Source organism: Ornithodoros turicata, chromosome 7 (genome assembly GCF_037126465.1).
Source record: "Ornithodoros turicata isolate Travis chromosome 7, ASM3712646v1, whole genome shotgun sequence".
Taxonomy (NCBI): Eukaryota; Metazoa; Arthropoda; class Arachnida; order Ixodida; family Argasidae; genus Ornithodoros; species Ornithodoros turicata.
In genome coordinates, this window is record NC_088207.1 from 31,310,258 (window position 1) to 31,337,645 (window position 27,388).

A 27,388-nucleotide genomic window follows, 5' to 3' on the forward strand; every position below is an offset into this window, starting at 1 on the left:
GTAAGAATCCACCAGCGGAAAACAATCTCGCTCCAGCCGAGAGCCCGGTGGAAGTTGTTGTGTATCAGGCAGAATCAGTGAATTGGATCAACGTTCGTTGTTGCCTGTCCTCGAGAAACGTCTGCTGAAGTTGGCCCGCCGATTCCGAGGTTTCTCTCTCCCCCCCTCTCTGCTATGGGATACTCAGCCAGGACTCGGCGGAGCAAGATCGGGTGTCGCAACGCTGCAGCACTCATACAGGACGAAGGCAGTTAAAACGACGAGACAAACGTATCCGCAGATTCTCAACTGACACGAATTTTATTTGCATTCGCACATTTATACACTCCCTAAAATGATAGGTGGCGCACACACAATTTTCCCCTAGTGCGGCCCACGTGGTTCCTGTCTGAGTGTTGCAGTGTTGCGACATGTTCACCAATTCCCCCTCTTCCTCCCGTTGATCAAGAGGGAGTGCGGAGCGAGTTGAGTTGAATGTGTTCAGGATTAACACATTGCGCGGACGTGCATGCGCATGCACGCACAAAAAAAAAAAAAAAAAAAGACGGGAGATAATAAAAAAACAACTTTATTTTAAGTTGAAAGGAGTTATCGCTAGGGGGTGATACTCTATACCCCATTGCTGGCGGTAATGTGGGGATATGGAATATATATATATATAAGATGCGGAAACAGTGAAGGTTCGTTTGTGTGAAAGGCTTGGTAACTTCCTGTTGATTGTAGATTGCTTATTTAGTGTGCGATACAAACATCCCAAAATATAGTAAATTAATCGCGAAGCTCAATGAGACCACTGATTCATCCTTGACAGCAAACAATTCAGCGCCTGTTAACGATGTCATATCTAATGGCCCATAATGGCATCATGCACCTGACGATGTGGCGAAAACGCCGGACGAATTGGTCTGGCCGTTTTAACCGCCTTTAATGTCCGTAGGGAAGCCTCGCAAGGTTTCTTAGTTCGTCAATACGTGGAACCACTCATGTATACTTAGCTGTGCGCTGTCGGACAGAGAGCGAGACTTTGGTATGAACAAAGCCCTTCGAAGAGCAACGTAGATCGGTGACATGATCACAAACGCAGGCGCATGGGGTCTCCGCTTCACAGTGGTGACACGTCACAGTTTGCTGTGCTGTCGCTCCTTGATTGTGATTCAAAGCGGGTGCAAAGACGTGCGGAACACAGGCCTTGAGCGCGCTCTGTGGACCCCTAACAGCAGTAGTACCTGGTCCTGGACACTTGTCACAGACTAATCTGGACACACAGTGTATCCCACTATTTGTATGAGAGATTCCACTTGTACATAACAATATACTTTCCTTTGTGATGTTTCGTAACAGCCGTACAATAAAACTATGCGCAGAGCTCAATGATGGAACCAGTATTGGGCTGTCGATAGTGTCTCATGTCTACACTGTATAAGCTGCTTCGGTGTCCCCTGTGGCAACAGTCCTGCTCTGATAGAAGGGACCTCAGGGCGCAGGCGATGCAGGATTAGGCTCTACAGTTTCTGCTGCGTCATCCTTTTTCGTGAGTCTATCAAGCTCATCTTGTAGCCTGTCCACTGTGACGAGCAAAATGGCTACTTGGTTCCTGTACTGAATTGAAATGAGTTACCTCTTAGATGCTATATATACCACACTCGCCCAATATATGTAAGGATAGCTAACGCTTCAAAGCCTATACCTTTTCGAGCTCCACGAGCGAGGGCTGTGCATCACCGCGTGCTGCCTTAACTTCGAGGAGGGATATTCTTTTCGTTTCTATCTTTTCGTTTCGTATTACCTCGATGTTTTCTGTGGCGCTCCACTTCACGTCTTCAGTGGCCTGAAAGTACGTTTCTAGGAGACTGGAATACACGTTAACTAATTTGGGGAAGTTTCCCTTACCGTGATTAAATCGCCCTTCAGCGTGGAACCATTTTGCTTCGGCGATAAACGCGTTACCTGTTTCCCAGAAGGTGATTTCCAAAGTTACTCAACGTATCTTAACTTGTTTCACGATACTCACTTTTCTAGCAAGATCCCTATGTAGAACTTGTTTCTCCAGCTTTCGTATTCTTTCCCTAAGGACCTTGTTTTGCATCCTCAACTGCGCCCTTTTGCTGTCAGGTGCTTCATCACATCCTTGAACCTTTTCAACGGACATTGCAACGGTTAGCTCAGTCAGCTAGAGTACAGACCCCATGGCCTTGTAATCCATAACGACAGCGCGCGCGCGCGCGTTAAGGATGCTCGTAAAATTGTTAAAGGAACAATGAAATGACATTTAGCGCTTGCCAGAAACCCTGCTTCATTCATCAAGCAGTATATCAGAAATACTTTCACTGGGTGGTGTCTTATCACCGCGTAATTAAATTTACAAAAAAGTCCAGAAAAGCCTCCCTGCTATAGAGGCTTCATCGTTCAGCTTGCGGCGTTCAACGCATGTGTATCGTTCCCATGTCTCGTTCGGTTGCCTTCTATGTGGAAGCTTGATTTGGGGGCTCGTACATTGCTGGAGAAAGGTTTACCTCGGACTCCAATTCAGCGATTCTTTTCTGGAGGGCAGTTATCACTGTCACGCTGTCTTCACCGCAATCTGAGTGTTTCGCTTGTAGTTTCGTCAGCTTCGCCTCCAGTGCATTCTTGTCCCGTTCCAAGCGATCCGCCTGCTCTCAATACACATTGACCAAGTGTGGCTTTAATAAGTGTTACAGCGATAATAAATACACAAGTGTATTCTCGGTTAGTATTACCCTAATACAAGTTTGTATTAGGGTAATACTAACCGAGAAATAAAAGGAACGAGACTTCCACATGTCAATTTTCAGCGTTTACAGCGTATTGAGTTCACAATGTTATGCATAACTACGCTAGTATTTTATCTAGCCCTCTAAATATAACCTTTGATAACATACGTGCATACATTGCAGTAAAAAATTATGGCTAGTAGTATAGGTTGGGGTTCAGTTTTCAAAACATGTCGAAACTCACATCCCCCCTTTTTTTTTCTTTATCACATCACCATCATCACTCAAAACATGTACTTATATGACCAACAGACGCTATGCAAAGCAGAATGTTCCCCATTCATTTTGCAAAGCTTCTTTATATTGCTGACGATTTGTTGCAAACCCCGTGTATATATACGTCATAAAAATGTTGCGGCAATGAAGGAACTTCATAAGGATATTAACGCATACCTGCGCTCTCAGTAGGTGGACGGCTCTCTCGGATCTTTCCAACTTTTGGCTTACGTCTTCAAGCTCACGTTTGAGTTTGTCGTTGATTAATTTCCATCTCTTCCCGTCTTCCCAGCGAGCGACTTCCGTGCGAGTCTGTAAGGTGGGATAGCTTTTCACCATTTGGACCGCGCAAATTCAGTCGCAGTGTTTCATGTACGTTCGTAATCTTTGCTTGTTGCTCACGTAGTCCGCCTGACTCTGCAGCATTCTTGACCTGCTGCCGTAGGAGTACAAGTTCCCGCTGCAGTTGAGCCGTCTTCTCGCGTTCTGTCTGTGCTTCTGGCTGCGCTTGCTTCTGAAAGAATAGCATTGTCGTTCGACATACAGTCCCTTCGGCGTTTGGTGGAATACGAAAATTAATACGAGCACGCAAAAACACCTTTAAAAAAGTGTATCTCTGCTCTACTCTCTTTTTTAATTGGGGAGAAGCAGGTGAAAGAGACAGAGCGTATGTAACACGAATTTTTGAAAGGGGTAAACTGCTATAATATATTAGCAATATTTGATTATCATTTGCATTTGCGGCCAAGACGTGTGCTGGATTCGGACGGCGTTGTCGTCGGCGATCGTTGTGCGTCACTCTGTGTGGCGCTTCAGCAGTTTCAGCATAGTTTCAAAATAGCACGCTTCGGCCGGCACGACGTTCGTCCTGTTGTGTTCCGTCTGTCGGTGGTGTCAATCGGCAGAACAATTTGTGGTTCTACGCGTGTTGTGCTGTTCTTGGACACGACTTGTACAGCCGTCTTCAGACTGAACTGTAGCGCGCGCGTGATCTGCGCAGACTCCTGCGCCGAACCCCACTCGGTTTGAGACAAAGTCACGGCGCGCGTGCAGCGCAGCCGATTGTGATGCGTGAGCACGAAGCACAACCCTGTCGTGAGGCGGTGTTTGTCTTAATCCAGTCCTGGACCTACGTCTGGGACGCAGGCTCAAACCCAGAGGGTAACGCTCCGCGGCGCTTACGTCTGCGCGGTTTCTGATACGCAATTACTGCTCTTTCACCAATCATATTTCTTGAAATAAATATATAAATCGAACCTGTAACATGTTTCGAAGTCTCTCCGTCTTCTTGTGCAGTCGCTCATTTTCTTCGTCTGTCTTCGCCATTCGGTGTCGTATTTTATCTGTAAGATTGTGCGATGTATAGTATACCTTGTCTTAGTCCACGACTCTGTGCCTTACCTGCTTCTTCTTTCATGAGCCTGACTTCATCGTTCAAAAACTGTTCTCTCTCAGACATGGCGCTCATGTCACTTTTCATGTGTGCTAGCTTTACTTCTAACTTGCTAATCGTCTCCTGTAAGACGCTGGTCATGAAGCAAACATAGAATACCTGGATGTTGAATGCAACTTACCTTCAAGGTAGCGACGTCCTCTTCATTGTCGAGATACGTACTTCGAGAAGGCTGTTGCAGAAGGCTGGTTTCAACCGCTGCCATCATTTCGGATCTAAGTTCAATCAGTGCCTTGCTTAACGCCTGCAGAACAGGAGCCATATGGTACATTAGCTGCTGCTACGGTCTCCTATTGTAGGATAGGATACTGCATAATACCTGAAGTTGTTTTTCCTTTTCGTCAACTTGATTTTTGAGTCTTTGTACCAGGTGACTGATATCAGTACTTGGGGCTTGTTTGGCTTTAATCTGTGCAGACTCCAGCTTCTCTTTCATGTCCTGGATCTCAGCATCCCTCTCTCCAAGTGCCGCTTTTGTTTCAGACAGCTCCGCTTGAAGCGCGGCTGCGAGGGCAGCTTCTTGATCGTTAGCACCATCAAACCTTGGAGAAAAGCACAATTACGTAGACAGTCTAGAGGAGATGAGTGTTCACGAAGGACACCATGTACTCACGACGTCATGGTGGTCTTTGACATTTTTTGCAGTGCTGGAGGGGCAGATTTCAATGAAAATTCCGGGTCGTTTTGTGGGTACCTTCAGATTAATGTGATAATTATACCCTGATGTAAGTCCACTTTGTAAAAAATAGCACTGAGTAGTAGTATTTAGCCTTATAGCCTTATAGTACTATAGGGCTTTTTGAGCTGCATGGAGGGATACAAACTCATACATGTTATTGATTGCTAACAGCTTTTTTTTCCTCAAAAGTGCATTTAGAAAATCGCTAACAAACGTCTCGTCATCTGGAACAAAATACCTGTCATTGTGGCTACCGAAATCAGAGAGTATTTTTTTTAACAATCCCTGCTGTAGAACACGTTATGGACAGCAGGGGTTGTCTTACCTAATGCCGTGATTAGAAATTAGAATGCTGTGAATATTTATTATTCTATATGTAACATTTATTATAATTGTTCTTTTGATCCAGTGTCTGTGTCACTTAAACGGATTCACAGGCTGTGCATTTAGTTCCAGTTGCGAGTGCCACGTAGTTAGCCAGTTAGTGCCAGTTCCACGCAGCCATAAATGTCAATTGTAGTGGTTGGGAGCTGAGAATTCGTCAAACCGCTAAGGCGACCGTTTTCATGGCTCCTCCACAAGCTTGTGGAAATAAAATTCAATCAATCAATCATCCTTGACAATATCACTTACAATATCACACTTACGTGTTATCCACGGGTACATGTCGCGTTGTCTCAACTTCTGCTCGTAACCTATTCAATTCCTCGGTTTGGCACTGTAGCTGTTCTTCTGCAAGAAGAGCAACTTGACTTCTTGCTGCTAAAGCAACCTCCAACTTGTGTATTTCGTCCAGCTGCCGGGACCAAGAAAATGAAAGCTGATCTTCATATTTACTTTCACACGTCAATGAAGAGTAAAATTCGAAAGGAAAACAATGTCAAAGAACGTCGCCCTTTCGTTAGTATCGCCTGTGCTTTCTGGAGAGCAAGACCTCAAGATCAGTACTGGTAAAACATGCGAGTGGTATCCAGAAAGTAAGTTCCAATTGGTTATTAAAAAAAAGGAAGAAAAAAGAACCGTTGAAGAAAGTATTCTTTTTGCTGGGTTCCACATACGAAGCACTTTTCATAGCGGTGCATTAGTTTTTGCATTCTCGCATCGTAGAACCACCTGTTATGAAACAAGTCACGCATTGAAATACATGCATGACCTATGATTTTCAACCATTCAAGCTGGCTACAGTTCTATGTCCTAAACTATGTGGCTAAGTGGTTCAGGGCAGCCAATCTGACTTCGTCGTGACTTACGCCCCCCCCCCCGTTTCCCCCCCCGTCCTCTATCACATTACATCATATCTATGTCCTTGTCGGAACCTTGTGCAAGGGTCTTCCTATGCTAACGGAGTTCCTGACGACCACAGGTTTGTTTCCCAATGACTTTCGGTGCTTCTTTCGGTGTCTTTTTTTTTCCTTCTTCATTCTCTTTTTGTACACTGTATGGCACAGCCACCCTAGGCCAATTGGTCTACGAACTACTTAACTACCCCATGACACTACTACTACCCCACCGTCTATTTGTTGTTGGTGGTGGTAGTACTCTTTTCTCTTTTTCACTCGTTCTTTTTTTCCTCTCATTTCATCATTAACCCATCCCCTATGGTTGTTGTCAACTGTGAACGTTCTCGAGTATATAGCCGGCTACACATTTGTGCAACCATGACCTCTTTCCAACCCGTCAGTGAACGAATGAACTCGCGTGCATCTCCACAATGGGGACCGCAGTCATGCAGCGTCAACATCTGCAAACGGAACTCGCTTTCTGTATGCGCCTCGTAACATGCCGCAAAAATGGCACAGATAGCTTCCGATCTTAAAATCTGCGGACCTGTGAACACTCATTAGCTCATTAGCATTACCTGTGAACACTCAAAATGGCTTTGATGACTTTCTTCTTTGACCCATTTCAAAGCTTAAATGAGCTTTGAAATGGGTCAAAGAAGAAAGTAGTCCAAGAAGAAGTAAATTTATTTGAAGGCTTTTCACGTGCCCATGTAACAGTGCAACCTGCGGCCAGAAATGAGCAACAACCTTTCGGATATTGTTAAAAAAAAACTTCCCAATTTTCGCAGTTTACAACAGCTTACACAGCACTTACATAAATGGTCAAACAATCCGTTTTATTTGCACGTACCACGTTCGTATTAGTTACGTGAGGTGTTACCTGGTGAACATTTTCCACACATGAGCTCTTCTTCGGAGAGCACAGCTGTGATGCCTCTTCCTTCAAGTTGTGGATTGATTCTTCACGTTTCGCCATAAGCTCGTTCTGAATTTCATATATTTTGGCAGCGAACCGCCTTTTTTCATTGGCTAGTTCTTCACGAAGGTTGCTCACCCACTCGCGATACCTGGAGAGCGTACTTTCCTTCTGTTTCAGTAAAGCCTACGAGGTCAGAGGCGACAGTGTACAGAACTCCAGCGATGAACACCCTATACAACAATTACAACTTACCTGAAGTGAACCTACTGTAGTCATGGCTATATTGATCGAGCGTTTCAGCTTGTAGTACTCTGCACTAGCGCTGAGCTCGCTGATGTCTCTAGTCGGCAAGACTGATCTCAATTCTTCGATGACCTTGTCTTTCACTTGAAGGGAATTGTTGGCTATCGTGACGTTCTTCCTCGCTTCCATGAGCTCCTAAAGTATAAGAGAGGTGGACAAAAGTTCAACTGGTGAATTTGTTGACAACTTTATCGCACCGGATGTTCGATCACGACCAGAAGGACCCTGAAACGACTGCGCCCACAAAACAGCCAAGCTTGGTCTCCAGGTCCTTCCTCCTCGACTGGTGCCGGTGCAGCTCCACATGAAGGTCTCTGAAAATCTTCACTACACTCGACGTGGCAGAGGACACTGAACACGTCATTTAAGGCTGCGCTAAGTACAATGACTATCGCCGTGTCTTGGAATCGTCGCGGAAATTTCAGGAAATGAACAAATTTTAGTAAATGAACAAAGTGTTCAGGTATGAAAGCCATAAGAAAGGTGCACTAACTTTTATATGATCTAAAGCTGTGGCGGAACTGGAAACCCCGCTTCGGCATCTTTTCGTCTCGCAATGGGTGAAATAAATACAGGATGTCCCAGGTAAATGCGAACACATTTAAAAAAAAAATATATATATAGACCACTTTTTCCGAGATGAAATCAATTGCAATATATCATATGCTGAAGGACACTCGTTAGGAGGGCATTAGCAAACTCTTAAGGCAATGTCTTAATTAACTTTCAATTATTAATTTTTTAAGTTATAAAAGCTACGAAGTTGTTCCAATGAGAACGTCTGGTCCCTTCGGTCACCTGATACCGGAGCCCTTTCCAGAACAAAAATTCGTTCGATAGATCGTCCGCAAAAAATTCGTGAAGGCACACCATTTTTTGTTTACTTTGTTCATTGGCCATCTTCGGAGACGCGTCTTTCCTTCACCCCCAATGTGAGAGGGTGAAAGAGCACACTATCGCCTCTTGCGTCCTGGAAAAAGATTAAAAGAAAACAGGAAATGCAACTCAAGATAAGGGCAGTTCCGATAGATTCACCCGATACATTTGTTTTTGTTTTGTTTCCGCAAGTTAAAGCTCATCTTCGACGCATGAGGCGGCACACTGTGCTCCTTCACCCTCTCACATTGGCAGTGAAGGGAAGAGGGGTCTCTGGATATGCGCAATGAACAAAATAAAGCAAAAATGGTGTTCCTTCACGACTTATTTGCGGACGATCTATCGAATGGATTTTTGTTCTGAAAACGGCTCCGGTGTCATGTGACGGAAGGGACCAGATGTTCTCATAGGGACAACTTCGTAGCTTTTCTAATAAAAAAGTTAATTATTGAAAGTTAATTAAGACATTGCCTTGGGAGTTTGCTGACGCCCTCCTAATGAGTGCCCTTCAGCATATACTATATTGATTGCAATTTGCAACTGATTTCATCTCGGAAAAAGTGATATATATATATATATATGTTTAAAAAATATGTTCGCATTTAGGTGGGACACCTTGTATAGTACTGAAGGTTACTTGAGTCACTTCCGCCTTTTGGAACATCCAAGTCCACCCGAACTTTCGACGGCTAAACAACACGTGGCTTGGTGTGCGAAGGTGACGAAGGTGACGACTCACCTGATGCAGAGCTTTGAGTTTTCTCTTCGTTTCCAGATACTCCTCGTTTTGACCTCTTAACGTACTCATCACTTCATCGCGACAAGTGATGGCCTGCAACACATTAAGCATTCACTGCATTAAGAGTCAAAGGGTTTCCTAACGATATACATACACCTGCCGTTTCACGAATATATTCGAGTTCTTTCCGTAGCGTTTCCATCTCCATTTCCCGTTCTTCAAATTCTAACTGCTTGGAATGAACCTCTTGCTGCAGCTGCAAGTTTTCTGCCTCTAATTCGGTTACCCTCTTCTCAAAGTACGACAATGCTTCTTGAGGTGTCTATTATGAAAGAATGATACGTAATTTTACAGTCCGAAATTGCATCACGGAGTAGTGCAAAGAAATGAACAGTTTTCAAACGAGCAAGGATATAAAGGATTGCTCATTATTCATTCACGAAGCAGTGCGTCAGGAATCACCATACGCAATAATATTTACAATTAAATTGACTCGTCAATTAAACTTACAAAAAGGACCTGAAAAAGGAGCCACGGCCGGTATGGCGTCACCTTGGAAGATCGGGCCGATCTCCTAGCGTGACGTAATCAGGTCCGTGTGGCGTAACATCACCGTACTGAACAACCGCGAGGTCTCATTCGCTGCTGAACAAATCGGTCTGCTACGAACACGGCGCAGTCACACTTGTGGGGTACTCTCTACGTTATTGAGTGACGTCAGCATCACTCATTTACTTTTATTTTACTTGTTGCAAAATACGCAGCAGCAAAACCCTTAAAATCCATGACGGGAGGTCTGTTCTTACGCCACAAACCGAACAGGTCAGTTAGATGGTGTCTTCACTGCGCTTCATGGTATAAGGCCACAATCACTGTTTGGAATATTTATATGTATTTGCTGCATCGCGTTAAGCGTGAAAAGCTCCGAAGTTTTGTACTTACTGAACCTCCTGCAACTGCGGAAGCCGAACGCTCCACGGACTGATCTGGCACACCTCTCGTCACTTTGAACTTGGCTAATAAGCTCAATAACTTCTCCTGTCTTTCTACGGGGATGAAGCCACTGTATTGGAATCGTAATTCCTTCAGAACCTTCGTAAGTTCCTGGATCCGTACGTGAGATTTCATTTTGGTTTTCAGCAGTTCGTCGACTTTGTCTTGATATCTACGCAAAAATAATAAAATAAATGATAAAATATTTCTGTACGTATTTCCAAAGCTTTAGGTTTTCGTATACGTCTTTTTTAAGAATACATAAAAGGCTCGCATAAAAGTTTTTTTTTTTTTAAATCTAATGTCTGCCACAGATCTACTCCCACGTAGATATGCGCGTAAGGAACAAAATGCCTGAATGTCCTTGTGTATACACACACTCATATTCGTACCAGAACACACAAAACGCCGGAAAAGTTTGTAGCGGCCAGTGTCACGTGTTGATGCGAAGTTCCTACGTGACTTCTCAACTCGAGATGCTATCAAGGAATAGGGGAATCTCTATCAAGAAGGGGAATCAAGAGGGAATCTCTATCAAGAATAGGGGATGACCAGAACTAGGGAACTTCCAATCGTCCTAGCGGACTTCGTTTAGTTGACGATTTTGGTTAATCAGTTAAACGAGTTAAACAGCTTTAAACTTGCGCTTCGCGGTGTTTGTACCAGTGATGCTTGTGATGGCCGAAGTAAACGGCGTATTGTACACAGGCTCACGCCTCCGCCTCTTCGTTTAGTTACTGCAGTCTTGCTCGTTCTGTCTCGCCCTTTTTTTTATTTTGAATCGTGATGCATTACTGTCTTTCCAATGTGTGCGTATAAGCAAACCCGAATGTGACGCTTCACTATCATCACACTCTCCGCGCTAACAGAGCCGGGAAGACATACTTATTGCTCGTTTGCTTCTCCTGCATACACTGTTGCAGTGCAGTGAAAGCACGCTTTACAGGAGAACGTCACAGACTGACTGAATCCGTATAACCTCGTGAGATTTCTCCCTTCTTTTATTCCTTGACTCTCTCCTCACTACATTTTTTTTTCATTAACCTCACGAACTATAAGCTGTCGGCTTTAACTGCATTGGTGCAGCCACAATTCCCATATTTTTTTTATTTCGTTTCATCCTATACAATCCACTTCAAATAGTGCCCTCGCTCCATCTGTCCACGTCTGTATGCCGCTCATAGCCACAGTTGCTTCGCGGCGCTAACACGAAATTTAAAAAAATAAAAATTTAAAAACTTCAAATAGTGGTTTACCTTTTCTGCAGTGCGAAGTACTCCGCATTCGTCTTCTCGAGAACGTTTTTCAAATTATCGACCTCTTTTACCATCATCGCTTCGGCCATCTGTGATTCTAGCAACTGCTGGCGTACTTGACCTGGAAGTAAACGTACCTTCAGTAAGAAGCGCACGTTGTAAAGAATTCGAAATAGGATGCGTTCATTGACCACACCGCTTTTGAAGTGATCGTCGTCTTGACTTTGAACAATGTGTAACGTCTCACGGAGACGGCGGTTTTCGTTCCTCATTAAGTCAACTTCCGCTTCGGTAGATTTGTCCATCGCTGTCGTGTTTTCAAGTTTGCTTTTGTAAAAAGATAGCTCTTTCTCCAGACGAGCACACTGTGCGCTGAGTTCTGTGTCGTCCGTAATGTCTCTATCTTCAACTGCAGAAAAAAACTAAACTGAGACTTATGGGTAAAACAAAAACAGTGCAACAGTGCAAAACTACGACGTGCATCTTTGGAATGTTTATATTACCTGGGTCAAAATTAATTTCATTCCATGTATCCATTTCCTTCATTGTGGATACCTGAAATCAGAATCACCATTTGTATTTCTTTTTCCACATATAGTGGTGGATCCCGGATCAAAAAGCTATATTCCAGCTATCATCATCATATCATCAGCATCAGTCCTCGAGAAACAATCATGTATACAGGTTCACCACGCAGACACAAATTTCATAGTAGTAAACGATGACATTCTACGTGATCTCAACCTGAATCTTTATTTTTGTGTGCTCATCGACAGCATAAGCATTCATAATGGCGCACACACTGTGGAAATATAGAAAACAGACCAGTAATAACTTTGACACTTGATTAATGCACGACAACTGTTCACATTTAGATTCAAAATCTACATCTGTAAGATATTTCACACACCGAAGTACAATTCGTGTCAGTGGACGTTAATATAAAAGAACACTGGCATCGAATCCTGAATAACTGCGGAAAGTCTTAAAAGGAACGTGTATTGCAATAGATGTGGTCAATTCAACACAGTCATTTATTTACTTTATTTTATTTTCAATACTGTTAGTCATAGGTAAGCACTCGAAAAAGGGGGGGGGGGGAATGCTTTGATAATATGCTGGTTTCACAGCCAATTTCTTACGATAGAATATTTAGATGGACGAGATGTCCTAAATTCTTATCATACCTTGTCCTTCAGTGGTAGATACTCCGAACTGTCAAACTGATCGAGCAAATATTTGAATTTGGCGGAGAGCTTCGTATGCTGCTCAAGAAGCGACTGAAAGATCTCTTTCGGTAAAGTCTTCTCGAGGGCATCTTGCAAAGATCGCACTCGGTGACTCGCTATTTCCTATAAAGTGAAAACGCGTATTTTATAAACGAAATTGAACTAATAACAAACTTCATAGTCCTTAAAAAGCGAGATCACGTTATGTTACAATGTGATTACAAATGTGCGAGTGCTCGAATGATTTGCATGTTCGGAATCGTGAGTATGCGCACGTGATCGTGTCTGCTAAGCGGTGACGAAGTCGGCCTAGGTAGCACGCAGACGTTCCCGTCCTTCCACTTCTCCCGCCTGGTGCGCTCTGTTGACCACTCAAGACGATACGTGCCCTACGTGACCCGAACCAAGCAAAAAAGAAAATAATAAAAAAAATAAAGGAAGGAAACTAGACAGAAAGAACGCTACACTGTACGCGACGGAAACTGTATGCATACTGCTGGTCGTTGGTCATGGTTATATTTTTTATTGCCACTAGTAATCTGGATTAGCTGAGGTTTATTATGAAATTTTAGACACCAATTTGAGAGTGCAGTATCAACAAAGTTGCAGAGCGTCTTTAGCAAACTGGAAGAAAAGACATCCGCGTTCGCATATTGTGGATTGAGTAATACAGAAAGAATACAACGTATCTATTTTGACCCAGACTATGTACCGCCTTCTCCAGGTTGAAGCCCCTGCTCGTACTTGGTTCGGAATGATTCCTCTGTGTATTGATCTCAAGCAAGATGGTTGCGTTTCCATGTCTTACCTCTTGGCTTTCAAGACGCTCCAGCTGTTCCAGTATGACATTGTTCTTTACCACAGACAGAGCTCTTTCCCGTCCTAGCTGGCACAGCAAGAAACTTTCCGTGTTCTTCAACACCTTGCAATGGCGACAGAGGGCATCTCTTTCCATCTTAAGCTGCCCAATTTCTTTTTCTAACTTCAGAAAGTTTTCATTCGTTGCAGTTGAATCGGTTGTCATTGTGGTCAGCAACTCCTGAAGAAGTATAAGGTTAAGAAATCTAACTTCAACTGCCATTTCGCACCACACAAGAACACAACAACAACACCTATGGTACAGTGCTGGACAAAAGTTTACGGAACACGCTCCGGCGCACTCCTTCCTCAGAGTGACACGCTAGTGACTACCTGGTATCGTTCCGCGTTCACTTTGTTCCGTGCGGCTTCGTCGACGAGGGAAAGCCTTTCGTTTTCGTGTCCTTCTATTATGGATCGCAGTGCTATTCGCTCTGCAAACAACTGCCTAAACAATTCAGCCAGTGATGTGGAGCTTCCCAGCTTTTCCTGAAGAGCGTCAGGTACTTGAAGGGATTGCTGACAGGACACCTTCATCTCGTCAGTCGTCGCGGAGCGCTGAAAGGAGACAATGCCCAATATGTCACAGTGCTTGACGTATTATGTCAAATTATTATGTTATTATTGTATTATTTGAAACAGTATTATTCCTAATTAAGCATTCATCTATACTCACTTCCAATATATCTGCTATATCTGCTTTGGAAAACTCGATCTTAGGTTTTATTGAGGTGTCCTCACAGGGCATGGTTTCAGCTGCGACAGGATCTTTTTGTTTTGCTGTCTGCAACATCATTACCTGTAAATCAATGCAATACGAAATTTTAGGGTGAGTAATAAAGCCACATCGCACTTTTAGTATAAGCTGTCAACTTCTGTACAACCGCCGTCAGACTTAACCGTAACGGCACAGCACGTGGCCTGCGCCGACGCCAGCGACACGCAGTGTTGACCGCTGGGTTTGGGACTAGATAGCAGCGCGCTTGCGACACAGCCTGTGGTAAGCTTGAGTGCGATGCCGAGACCGCCCAACCGGGCCATGCCGTCATGAGGCGGTGCATGTCGCAGTGAAGTCATGAACCTACGTCTTCGGGACAGTCTCAAACCCAGATGCTAAGGTTTCGCACCACACGCGCGTTACGGTTAAGTTTGACGGCAGCTGTACATAAATTGGAAACACGTGACCTTTGCTTCCGTGTCTTCAATCCTCGATTGGTAATGAAGTTTCAGGGCTTTGATCTCCGCTTTGAGCTTCCTATTTTCGTCTTGCAATCGAGCGTCGATATCATATCTGTAACCCTGCTCACCATTCCTCGACATCAATGCCTGCCGAATACGAGCGTCAGTAGTACAGTTGTGGCTCAAACAACTTGGCTCTCTATCTTACCTCTACAAGACGCTCTAACACTGGACATTCGATAAGTATATCACTCCTTTCTGTAAAACGTATTCCCTGTTAGGACAAGAAACGCGGACAGATTTCAAGCGTGTACCATCTTGTTCCCGGATGGAACGTAGAATCTCTTCCATTCCTAGTCTTAAATCTCTATTTTCGTCTTCCAGTTCAGATACATAATGCTGTAGCTTGTTTGATTCAGGTGGCGGTACCCGCTGTTCCTCTTCAAGCACCTGGAACACGACATAGGTCTCATCAACAGACACGCACGTGTACTCATACAGTCTTGGTATTTGGGGAACCTGCTAACGGTATCATTCGATGTCACGAAAAAGTGTAACAGAAAAAATTGGGGCGGGCTCAGTCGTGTCTGAGCTGTAGTGTTTTACATGAAAACGTCATGATCTCCGATTCCTTTGCTCTTTTACGGGATTTTATTGAAAGAAATGCCCAAGTCTTTATTCATTCCAATCGTTAGTCATTTATTATTAGAGGGTAAGGGCTCGCTGTGCGCGTCGGCAGTCGAATTTGCTTCCGTCGCTAATCTTCGGCGTTCCCATAGCTCTCTCTCGATGAAAGATGAAAGTCACTGAAAAGGTTAGCCAGCTGTAGGACTCGAACCGAACATCTTCTGGATTGCCGGTCCAGGGCTCGACCAATTGAGCTAATAGAGCCTTGGACCGGCAACCTAGAAGATGTGGGTTCGAGTCCTACAGCTGGCTAACCTTTTCAGTGACTTTCATCTTTCATCGTTAATTTCTTAGGCAAATTGAGGCCTTGTATGTATTTGTCCCTTCTATGTAGTTCCAGCCTCAGAACATCAATTCTTTCATGCTCTCTCTCGATCGCTCGGTGCTGGACTTTCGGGGCTTTTTGGGTTCCTCTCGAGCCGCCCTTTCTTCTGATTCCCGTTTCCTTCGATTCCGATCATATTTTAGTTTCATATATATGCCGACATTCTGGCAAAATTTTGATATTTCAACTTTGCAAATTTATAAAATTTTGGTTATTGTCATTGAAGTCGATATCGCTTAGGGTCCAGGTAGAGCCTCTCAAGCGCTTTCCCACGGCACCTCGATCGGCATCCTTACTTCACGCGTTCGCGAGATAGACTGCCGGCAAGGTACGCGTGCCCCTACATTTCCGTCTCGCTCGCCCGCACCCGCCACACTTAGAGATATTGCGTCAGTGACTTTGTTAGCTAGAATCTTATACAAGCTATCTGGATTTAGCCGGTTGGTTGCTATCGGTTTATTACTCACCGAGTTATCGCGCCATGAAATTCGGCATAATTTCGTTGCATCGTAAAATTTGACCTGGCTACCAAACCGAACTTAGACGTTTTCACGTCAAAGAGATTTCACCATTTCACAACAGCTTATGCGCTTATTTATTTGGTTAGGGTAGAGGAAGAAGGTAGAAAGGCAGAGGACAGTGGCGTTCGATGGATATAAGGCTCGTACTGTGTGCTTATTCATTACATGCGGTATTTGGCGATGTCGAGCTTAGATGTCTTTGTGCAGTCACATGTCCAGCGAGGAAGTCAGTGACGCAGAGTCGTTTCGTTATAGCTAACTTCTGTGGAATAATCTTCTTAATCCAGGCAAAGTACTCGGCGTGAAAACTCCGCCGTCAACCCAACACCTTCAACCGTTAGCCAACGGGTGCACAACTAATGATGCGATTTCGCCGCGATCCGAAACCTTTTACCATATATGGTACAATAGCAGGAGCAGATTTCGTTTTTTTTTTGTTTTTTTTTTAGCAGTCGAATGGAAGACAAATAGCCCGAAGAAACTGATATATGTAAGTCTGTCTATATCGCAAGTATTGCATCTATAGAAGCATTCTTATATGGTTTACCTGATTCTCCTTGTGAGGTGAGACTTGCGTAGCTCTCTCCCTGCGCCGTCTCTTCGCACTTCCAGTAGGGCTCCTGTAACAATGCCGTTAATATTTCCCTCTAGAGAAGAATACATTAGTTCCTGCGAAAAACATTAGATACCTAGCTGCTTTCGTCTTCATTGCTTGATGTAGCCTATGCTTCAAGTCCACATTTTCATCTTCTAGTCTCGCGATCTAGGGAATAACAAGTTCGCACCGTGCCATTCCCATCAGCAGTGATTCCGAATATATTCGTGAACAGTTTTCCGTAGTGTATTGTCCTCGAAAAGTTACTTTATACGCGGACAACACATTTCCATTGGTGGCTACAGTCATGTGACATAAGTCACATCACAGGTATTGCTCAGTAAGCTGAAGTGAAGAACTCAATGAACAAAAACAAAACCGTTACGGAGCACTGCCGGCAGCATGGCAAGGAAACACAACCTCTTTCCACTTTCATGAATCAAATGTAGTGTTCGAAAATCCCTGTGACCTTTACTAGACTATACCTATACTGTACAGGTATGGCATGAAATCGTTTGCGTAACCGCACATATCCTGCACGTGGTACTTTTAATTACGCGTTGACGTCTACGTTCAATGATAGAAGATTTTACCTCATCACACAACCTAACCGCCAGCCCGCCTGTGTCCTTGCCCGCCTTCTACAGCTGGAAGTACCAGTAATAGTCCTTTGCAAAAATTCTTATTCTTATGGTATGGTGTGATGTGGTCTTGTAGTATGGTTTTATGGTATGGTATTCGTTATTCGTTAATAAACACGTATTTATTATCGGTAGACCTATTGGCTAAGCTGTGTGGCGTTTGCGGAAACACGCTGTTTTTCCCATTCAGCTCTTCATTGAACCAGTCGCTACGTAAGAGCATAACTTACCTCGTTTTGAAGATTTTTCGTCCACTGGGCGCCTTTCCTCAGGTGAGGCGAAAACTGCGTATCCGGGTCTATGTGTAGTTTTTCTCGTAGAGCGGAATTCTCCTCCGAGACATCCTCGACTTCGTTTTGAAGCTGATTGAGTTGTTGCGTGATGTTTTCGATCTCTCTTTTTAAAGACAAAGGGAAGAACGTCGGCTATAGATTCTCGAAATACTGCGCGTGTGATATACTAGCACGGTACAGTACCTGTCTCTAAGAAGCACCCGTTTCTTGAGTTGTTTAATTTCAGCAACGGCGTCTGCCAAACCATATTCTCCCTACGCAGAACAGGTATGTATATATGATGCCCACGCTAACAATGGGCAGAATTTTACAAAATATGGAAATGCCTTTGTTTTCGAGTATCAATCAATCAATAAATTCAGATATTTTCTAGGGCAAGTGGACCACCCTTGGGCTGCACTAGCAGCCTCCTGGGGCGCTGTCCCCAATGACAGCGTCTGTTCCTTCTAGTGCGTTGATGCAGTTGACGGTTTCAGAAAAAGGATCCAGCCAAAAAAAAAAAAAAAAACTGTAAAATCCCAGATTTTCGGGGCCTTAATTTTTCGGCACGTATTCACGGCCGCTAAATTTCGCAAATACTGGCTGTTAAAATTCCTGGTTTATAGTTAGCTTATACTTCCGACTAAGCTCGAAGATACACGTACCATATTTCATAAAAGCGACAGTGCACATGCTTGCGGTGTAAAGCAGTTCAAATGCTTACCAGCTATAACCTGCATAACCAACTGCGAATACAGTCAAACTCCTTTATAGCGAACACCTTTCTAACGAAAATATATTGTTTCTTAAAATAAAATAAAGAGAGAGAGGAAAGGTTAGTCAACATCGAGGGTTTTACGTGGGCGCAATGAAAAACGGTTGAATATGGAGCTTTATTTTCGTCGCTTGGTATAGGAAACGCGCTTGCTCCCTTGCCCTTTTATGTGAGGAAGAACAAGAGCTGCTGCTTTTCTGCGGCGGAGAGGCAAAAATTACCGCCAAATCAACCGCACTATGTTGACTCGACTCTTGTCTGAAAACGGTAACGGTGTCCACCCTAAATGTTAGCATGGCACGCTGTATATTTGATGTACTGGTAATGTACCCCATCGTGATGAACGTCGAATCAGTCATCGCCTATCATGTCTCAATAATCGGAAGTAGTAACTGTTCTAAGGTTGGAGCACTCATACAGACGAGCACAACGCAGGTCTCAATGTGCCTATAAGAACATGAAAGATTTACACATGGCAGTCGTCGAAAAAGCCCACCGTTGTCTTGCTTTTCTTTTTCTCTTTTTTTCGGCGACTGCCGTATGTCAACCTTTCATGTCCCAATCGCGCAGCGTAATCTTCTACTGGATCGTCGAAACAAGAACTGCTGAAAGTCGAACCGATGTGTCAGGCCAAACAGTTGTTAGCGACTACCTGAACAAAAATTATCGTTAAATTATTATAAAATTATTAGAGCAAATACGAAGCGGAAACCAGAATATCACGCAGATAGAAAATGCGATTGAATGCTTACCATTTCGTATTTCTTCATACCGACCAGTACTTCGGTCAGTTGCTTGTCTTTCTCCCTTCCTTCTTCTTCAGCTTTGTTCAGCATTTCCTGCGTGCTCTTGAGCAGCAGGTTATTCTCCTTGAGTTTTTGGTGCAGTTCCAACCAGCGGTTTGGCTTCTTAAACCCCGATCTTGTTCCGTCTCCTCGGAGCTGCTCCAGTTGCTGTCGAAGGCTCTCTGTGATGAGCGTGTTATCTTCGATATCTTTCGTGGCCTGTTCCAAGTGCTCCTTTAACTGTTGCACTTGCATGTTTCTGTCTTCCAAGGCCTACAGTAACGAGAAGTAAACCTAACTGTATAACTACCTTTGCAGAGAGCGCTGTTCCGGTTTTGAAATATCCCGACTATGATGCATGATTCCGCTCATCGAACTATGGTGGTAACAGTTGGTGCACTTATATACACTCAACCACGGGAGCTGCTCTCTTGATATTTGTTTATTCACTCTCTAAAAGTCACCAATGAAAGATTGCTACGAGAGCCGTTCGGAGCAGCCGTTCACACACATGAGGGCACAAGCAGACGAGAGACCGTTGAAGTGTGTTCAGTGTGGAACAACTTACAAGTGGAAGAAAAGCATGGATCGGCATGCCAAATCACAGCACGCTATTTGATTCTTTCGTGGTTTTATCAGGTATGCAGTGTTTATGCTCACTGTTATGTATTCGTGTGTCATGCTTTCACAATAAAAATATTCGTGCAGTTCAAAACAGACGCTGTAAAGACGTGTTCGTTAACATCATTGACACTTTTATGCAAGCATTCCCTGCGCAACGCTCGCGTTTCGCTGTGAGCTTCGTGTCACGTGTGTCTCCTTCTCCCAGTTCCCCCTGGGTACTAAGTATGAGTACTAATCTCGGGGTGTGGATATAGAGGTGTGTTTGCGTTGGCAGGGGGGGGGGGTTGCAATGCTATTAGCGTATTTATTTTAAGATGCTTACCCTCCGTAGAATGTTGACAGTCGACTGTTCGTTGCTCAGTTGCAACTCTTCGATGGTTGCCTTTTGAACGTGGATATCTTCTCTGTACCTCGCAATTTCTTCATTTTGTCTAGAAATCATATCCTGTTATAGGAAAATAGCATACTCCAGTGTAATTCGAGAAGGCTTGATCTTACGTATAGTAACATTACAACGTGAACATAGCAATCGTATATTAGTTATTTATTCGTATATTAGTCACTAAGAATCGCGAATGATTATACCCAGTTTAGAGAGAGTGTGTGTGTGTGTTTTTTTGTCAGTATGTTTGCGCTACTTATAGTTTGTGAAATGCGTGCGCGATCTACTGGCGTACGCGATAAGTGGGTGACGAAGGGGATATCACCATAGATAACATTTATGAAATTCGACCTTTGTAAACAACACTTCAAGAGCCGTTCATCGCGCATGCAAACACGCTAAATAATTGTTCAAGCGCTACTTGCATTCATAGATGTGCACTCCTTGCTGTACATCAATGTCAGCTCTTCCATTTCTGCGATTTTCAGCTTCAGCTCCGCTTCAATATCATCCCTCTACAAAAGTATCGACAAATTGGAACCGAAACGTGAACGACAATAATGGCAGCATTCAAAGATGTTTCATTGCGAACTGATCTCCTTATTTTTTATTCGAAGAATTGTTCGGAAGACGCGTACGATTTCAACAAGATCTGTTTTTGTTGTTACATCAGAGAAGGAATAACGCTATTCAAGGACGTTGCACGCGAATATAAAACAGTAAGCAGCAAAGAAAATGTCCTGATATAACGGCTTAACAGAAAAAAAAAAAAAAAAAAAAAATAGTGGCAGTCAGATGGTGATGGTGATGTGATAAAGAAAAAAATGAGAATGTCTGGCTATCCCAGTACGCTTACATACAGAAAGTACAAACAGATGAGAAAGTTAAAATGATGGCGAGACTTGTCGTTCTACATGGCGTTTGTTTTAGCAGCACCAGTATTTAAAAAAGATATGACAGCAGCACTGATACTGTACCGCCTTTTTTGCAGGTGGGTTGGGAGAATAAGTAACCACTATAGTCATCAACTTAAGAAGGAAAAGAAATCTAGTCCGTAAGCTCTCAAAATATTACTGTGCTGAAGATAGGATGGCTGAACACAGAGAGGTCACGGTCGCTCCTCCGCCCAGATAATGCAATCCATCATACTCACTCTGCTTCCATATGGGCTGTTCAGACTGACCACATGACGCTACGCTGCGTGGTGGCGCTGCAGTATTTCTCCTGGAGCGCTATTGAGTCTCCTTTTCTCCAACGGCGTATGTAGCTGACGGACTAGATTTCTTTTCCTTCTTAAGTTGAACACGAGTATAGACGACTAATTGCCTAAAACTCATTAACTTTTTAATGGGGGGCTTTCGAGCAAAAGTGAGACAGTTTAATAGGAGACAATCTTCGCGAATATATTTTATGTGTCCACGAATATATTTTAAAAATCCTGGGACGAGCACATACGTTGACATATCCATCACCAAATTTTGCTGGCTCAAATGAGCCTAAATTGAAACCGAAACCGCTCGGATCAGGAGCGCAGGAAGTACAGCGTTCATTCGACGTCAGAGGGCCACGTGCTTTGGAGCGATGGAGGTGATTGGAGTATAGGTGCTGATTTGCTGGCCAGACCAACCGCTTTGCGACCCAGATAAGCCTCCGATGGCGAGGGTCATTTCGGTTTCGGCTCCGGTTTCGGCTCATTTGGGTAGCAAAGTTCGGCGATGGATATTTCAACATGCGTGATCCTTTCAAGATTAAAAAAAGCCGCTTGACGGGGTTTGTCTCCCCTTTTGCTATCTCACTCTTGCACGCGACAGCCCCCCTACTTAAAAAGTTAATTAATTAATTATAGGTAATTTGTCATCTAGTAGTTACATACTACCATCAACCGGTTGTGCACCTGACCGTATAACTCAACTGCAAAAACGGAATCTCTGCTTCTCTCATAGGAACAGCGTTTTTTTTTAAATCTTGTGCAGCAAAAAAAAAAAAAAAAAAAACACCCTGTATAATGGCTGGGGAAAAGTTTCCTAAGAAAAACAATATATACTATATGTTGAGGTGTTACCTCCTGCGTTAGGCGACGGTTTTCTTCCACGAGATCTTCATTAGCCTTCTTTACTTCGTTAAGCTTTTCCTAGATAACGATAGCCGAGCATGTAGATGATTGTGAATAATTATTGAAGAAATAAGATTAACGAATAATAAAACACGCTTTCCTCGAACCTTTATCCGACTCAATTCCTCCGCAGCCACATCCATCTGCTCAGTAGCTTCGATGAGGCTCGATTTCATATCTTCAATCCTTTCTTCCTGTCTCCGTATTTTCTGTTCGTAATCCTGAAAAAAAAAGGGGATAGATGAAGTGAACGAAATTGATTGTACCGAGATTGAAGAACCGTGCATATTTTTGGAGACATATCCGACTTTACTTCTTGAGACGAGACCTTCTCCCAACTCAGAAAAAAAAAAAAAAAAAGGAGAAGGAAAAAACGAACGATGAAAAGATCACATATGATTTAGTTGTCGATTACGCTCTCGAAAAATGAGGAACCACCAATTCACTTAAATTAAATACCTATCCTGCTGCATACATTTTTCGGTAAATAAAACGCCGTTGTTGTTGTTGTCGATCGCCCAGTGAGGCAGTGGCTGATATGATAACACATCTTACACTTTGCTTACCTGAATGTCGCTCAGTAGCTGCGATATTTGCTTGTTCTTTTCCTTCAGTTTGGCATTTAGCTTGGAATCGGACTCCAGTTGCGATGCTTCAATTGCCGACTCGACTCGCTCAAGCTGGTTGAATTTTTCCTCTAGTTCCACTTGGAGCGCAGAGACCTGAAAGAGTGCTTCAGGCTTGATTGCAATTTCATTGAATATGCGAAGCGATGTCATAGTTGCGCTGAGAAGTCTTCCGGTGGATACTATCGCAGTCATAGGCAGTCCGTGAAATGTCCCCATCGAAACAGTTTTTTAAAGGTTTCGTTTAGTTCGCCTTGGGGGTTCTTCGTACGTTCCAGTTGTTTTACAGAAAACGGGTTTGTACAGCCCTAGCACTGTTGCTATACTGTGCCACATGTTGTGTTTTCCACTGCGTGAAAGGGTACACGGTGAAACAGTATTCATTGGGCACACGCGACTCTTTCACCACATTCGTAATCTGCGTCCTAAGTTTCAATATCGATAACTTATTTTTCGCAAAATGTGTGCGCAACGTAAACCCGTTCTTCTTAAACTTTCTTCAGTTTAAACCCCTTGTTTCTTAGTACATGACTTCTGCGAAAGAGAAGAATTGTTTAGTTATTTCGGGACTATTAGGTATTGAATTATGAAGTAATTATTTCGGTTATTGGATATTTGCGGGAAAAATTTATACAACCCACGGTTGGACGGAAATGCCTAATTTTTGTACTGCCAGCGTAAATGTAACAGGAACATTTGCACTATACCACCACAAAATGTAGCGAACCTGATACCCGCGCAACAATACACAACACATTGTTCACTTATACTCATGATAGTTGTTTCTCACCTCGACCTTGAGTGCTTTCCTTTCCTTCTCAGTTTCGCTAAGCAACGACACATACTGAAAAAAATAAAAATAAAATAACTTCTTTCAGAAACTTCTGCAATAAAACGTCAAGCACAGACACACCCAGAAGAAGCCCGCTTGTCACGTTTGATTTCACCCGGCAGAACACACCTCAGACGCATAGTTTATATGTACTCGCCTTTTCTAAACTTTGTTTCTCTTGCTCCAACTCCAGTTCTTTCTGCTGCAACTGTGAGCGGAGCACTTTTAGCTGGGCTTCGAGCTGACCAACTTCATTACCGCTGCCCATTTGCCTCTGCAGAATTGCAAATATAACGTAATATCGCATCAAAGTCGTGACGCATGCGTCACAGTGCTGCACTTACATCCGCTTTCCGTATTTGCTCTCGAAGTTCGGCTATCTCTTTTAACAGACCTGTCGTGTCCTGTCCGGTCATCTCAGCTTTCTCCAACTCTTCGATTGCAACTTCCGCTTGAATGGCTTTTAACTGAATAACCAGGGCGGCGAAAGTTGTCACGTTGAAAGTTTGTCAAGATAAATGGGCATGTGCAGTGGCACACAACACAACAACTTTGCCCGAACTGTTTCCTATAAGGAACGCGCGACCGGGGGCGAAAAAAGTGCACACCCGGCCGCTCTAACACATTCACCTTTCTATGCCAGACTGGCTAGAGTTTAAAGTTAATGAAAATGTTTGGCAACGTAGAAGGTATTACAGTGTTTTACTCCACAAAAACATGGTATTACGGGTTACACTGTATTTCACGATACAAATGCGGATTTGACCTTAACAATTCTGTTAGCAACGTGCGCTGACAACACGCTTATGAAATCTTTGTCTGAATGACGATAAAAAAAAAAAATATTTTTTTTTTACATACAATCTACGACCTACCTTCATAATATGTTTGGTCACTTCAAAAAGTCTTTGAAGCTTAGAACTGTCCTCGACATCCTTCGGGTCAAACTACAATAGACGCAAGAGTGTAAAGGTCATGTTCTTGATGACTCTTAAAAATTTCCACGCTTTAAAGGCACTCATTCTTAGTTACCTCTGCGAGCTGCTCGTACAGATCTTCATAAACCGTGTCGTCGTCGTCGTCTTCAAGCGGGACTTCTAGCAGCAGTCTCCAGTCCAGCGGCCGCATTTGTTCTGACACACGAAAACACAATCACATCAGTCATCTTCCGCGGCTTCAGTTTGCCAGGAACAAGCAAACACGACGCATCGTGTTTATTTTATATTATCACGGGTTAACAGTGCAGCATTTTTCTTCAAACTGTTAAAGGGGGTCTGTTAAAGGGGGGGTGCAAAAATTTCTACCCGCAGAATAAACGATGACGTTACTTTGACAGGAACACAAAAGGAACGGAATTCATCGGTTGCGTCTTTCGTGACTTCCAATTATAAGCGAAAGAAAACAGCAATTTGCGCTTTCCCACCCCCTCAGCTTCTGAAGAAGCGCGACAATTCGGAGAGGTCTCCGATTGGTCTCCTCAAATGACTTCCCGCTATGATTGGACAAGTAGTTTGCGGAGACCAATGAGAGCCCGCTCCGCGTTGTCGACATTCTTGAGAAGGAGAGGGAGAGTGGGAAAGCGTCAACTGCGTTTTTTTCTCTTTTTTTTCGAAATAACGAAGACGGTTAAGCCTGTTAAATAACGAAGACAGGTTTTGTTCCCCATCGATCATAAATCACCAACGACGCAACGGACGAATCCCGTCCCTTTTGTATTCCTGTGAAGATAACAGCGTCTTTCATGTCGTGAGGATAAATTTTTGCATTTTGATGCCCCTTTAAAAGCAAACATGTTGGACGTTTTCGCAAAGACGGTACAACCAATGTAATCAATGTCATGTAGTGCTTCCGGCATCTTGTGTCGGAGGTTTCCGGCACACGTTAAGGAACTCCACGTGGTCGAGGTTATCCGAAGTCCTACCCTACAACACGTGCAGCGTGCCGCCACACACACGTAAGGTGACCCATCTTACGCGTAAATCTACCAACAATACGTTACAAATATGCCGTGGACATGTGAGCTATAATGCTCGCGGAAGGCACCATCAGTATGACTCGTGCAAACGGTTGTACTTGATGGAATCTTGGCGTAAACCTTACCTTCAACGCGGACACGTCCTTCTTAAAAGTCCCGTGGTGCAATGCGCTTCGTACTTTCTTTTTGTGAATCACGATCAACACAATGTAAATGCACTCGGACAGATGTACGCCAGTATATACAGCGCGACGCTGTTTGAATGGAACCACGCGATGTAAACACAGGAGCGTTACTAGGCAACGCACCTCTGACGCTCCCGGCGTGTGAGAATGCCCATCGGTCCCTTCTCCGCGCGCCCACTCTCCGCGCTTCGTGGAAGGTGGATCACTCGGAACGGGAAGAGACTGTACGGCAGAGGGATCTGCTGCACTCAGCAGCTATTATTATCTTCGCACTTCCTTCGGTGTCGTACATATCAATATCAGAAGCATGCGCAGACACTGGTGTCAATTGCGAACAATTATCAGCAAATTGCAAGATTGTATTGACGTGTTCGTTATCTCGGAAATAAACATAACTTCGCTGAAGACAAACCTTTATCAGGTTCCTGGGTATCAGCCCTTCTTCTTAACACGTGACACGAGTCGTGGGGGTGGGTTAGCGGTTTATGTTCGAAAGGTTTTTCTCGAGAACAGTGCCTTATCTCGGCAATAAGACGTCGCTCGTCCTGCGTCCGTAATGGCTGGCAGAGGTCGGCACTTATGACCCCTGCTCACTCATCTCAAGCTCACCTCCTTGTTTGCTCACTTATGCCCGCCGCTCAGCTAGTGATTTATCCAGACCCCCCCCCCCCCCCCACACACTCCCCAAAAAGGAAATCTGCAGGAGACCCCCCTAAAATTTTGTGAGATTGCGCAATATTTCGTCAAAAGCATGTAAAGACACCCCCTTGCGGAGCCCAACACCCCCGCAAGGACGAAATTCTGGATAAACCACTGCGCTCAGCTCTTCCTTTGCTCACACGCGTTCACTCATTTTCTGCTACTCACTCATGCTCAAGTCATTCGTCACATCAACCTTCCATGTCACTGGTGAGACGGAAACATGGCTTATAATTTGATACGCACCACTTGTCAATAAAGCTGTAAGCTTTGTAGCTGTAAGACAGTGAACGGGATCTTGAGGAGCTACAAACGTTCCTTGTGACCTATTCCGCCGTCTTGGTTTCCCCTCATTTTCTAACTTCTTTAAATACGTTGTCATATTAAAACACTTTTGAAACCCGTCATTTAGGACACCCGTTAGCGAATGCTGCCCTTCTAGACGCAGGCGGGTTAACTTTGTTGTGCGTTTCTCACACACAAAACATGGATTTTGTCGCAGGCAATGCTATGTACCTTGCATCTTCAATGAACTTCCCTTCGACATTTTTTTCTTTGGAAACAAAATACAAAAAG

General features: G+C 43.8%; 1 protein-coding gene across 2 annotated transcripts; it reads right to left on the bottom strand.

Moving 5' to 3' along the window:
• Positions 1-631: 631 nt before the first annotated feature.
• On the bottom strand, positions 632-26,349 carry LOC135400811 (centrosomal protein of 290 kDa-like). Of its 2 annotated transcripts, none has more exons than XM_064632733.1 (44): positions 26,237-26,349; positions 24,986-25,086; positions 24,829-24,900; positions 24,298-24,420; positions 24,111-24,227; positions 23,912-23,965; positions 23,062-23,217; positions 22,603-22,716; positions 22,445-22,513; positions 20,808-20,897; positions 20,323-20,445; positions 19,344-19,649; positions 18,021-18,091; positions 17,775-17,940; positions 16,998-17,071; positions 16,856-16,928; positions 15,090-15,225; positions 14,984-15,033; positions 14,782-14,922; positions 14,273-14,395; positions 13,930-14,154; positions 13,547-13,777; positions 12,697-12,861; positions 12,013-12,064; positions 11,706-11,918; positions 11,510-11,630; positions 10,203-10,425; positions 9,415-9,582; positions 9,261-9,353; positions 7,595-7,780; positions 7,304-7,525; positions 5,788-5,936; positions 5,075-5,155; positions 4,781-5,003; positions 4,583-4,705; positions 4,410-4,524; positions 4,266-4,351; positions 3,385-3,522; positions 3,186-3,320; positions 2,514-2,651; positions 2,012-2,134; positions 1,891-1,947; positions 1,688-1,828; positions 632-1,599 (listed from the first exon to the last, which is right to left on the bottom strand). In XM_064632733.1, the coding sequence occupies exons 2-44, from the start codon at positions 25,079-25,081 to the stop codon at positions 1,474-1,476; spliced, it is 5,688 nt and encodes a 1,895-aa protein (XP_064488803.1). In that variant the 5' UTR covers positions 25,082-25,086; positions 26,237-26,349; the 3' UTR covers positions 632-1,473. The 2 variants fall into 2 exon arrangements, with proteins under 2 accessions (XP_064488803.1, XP_064488804.1); XM_064632734.1 differs by lacking the exon at positions 26,237-26,349 and adding an exon at positions 26,054-26,191.
• Positions 26,350-27,388: the final 1,039 nt, after the last annotated feature.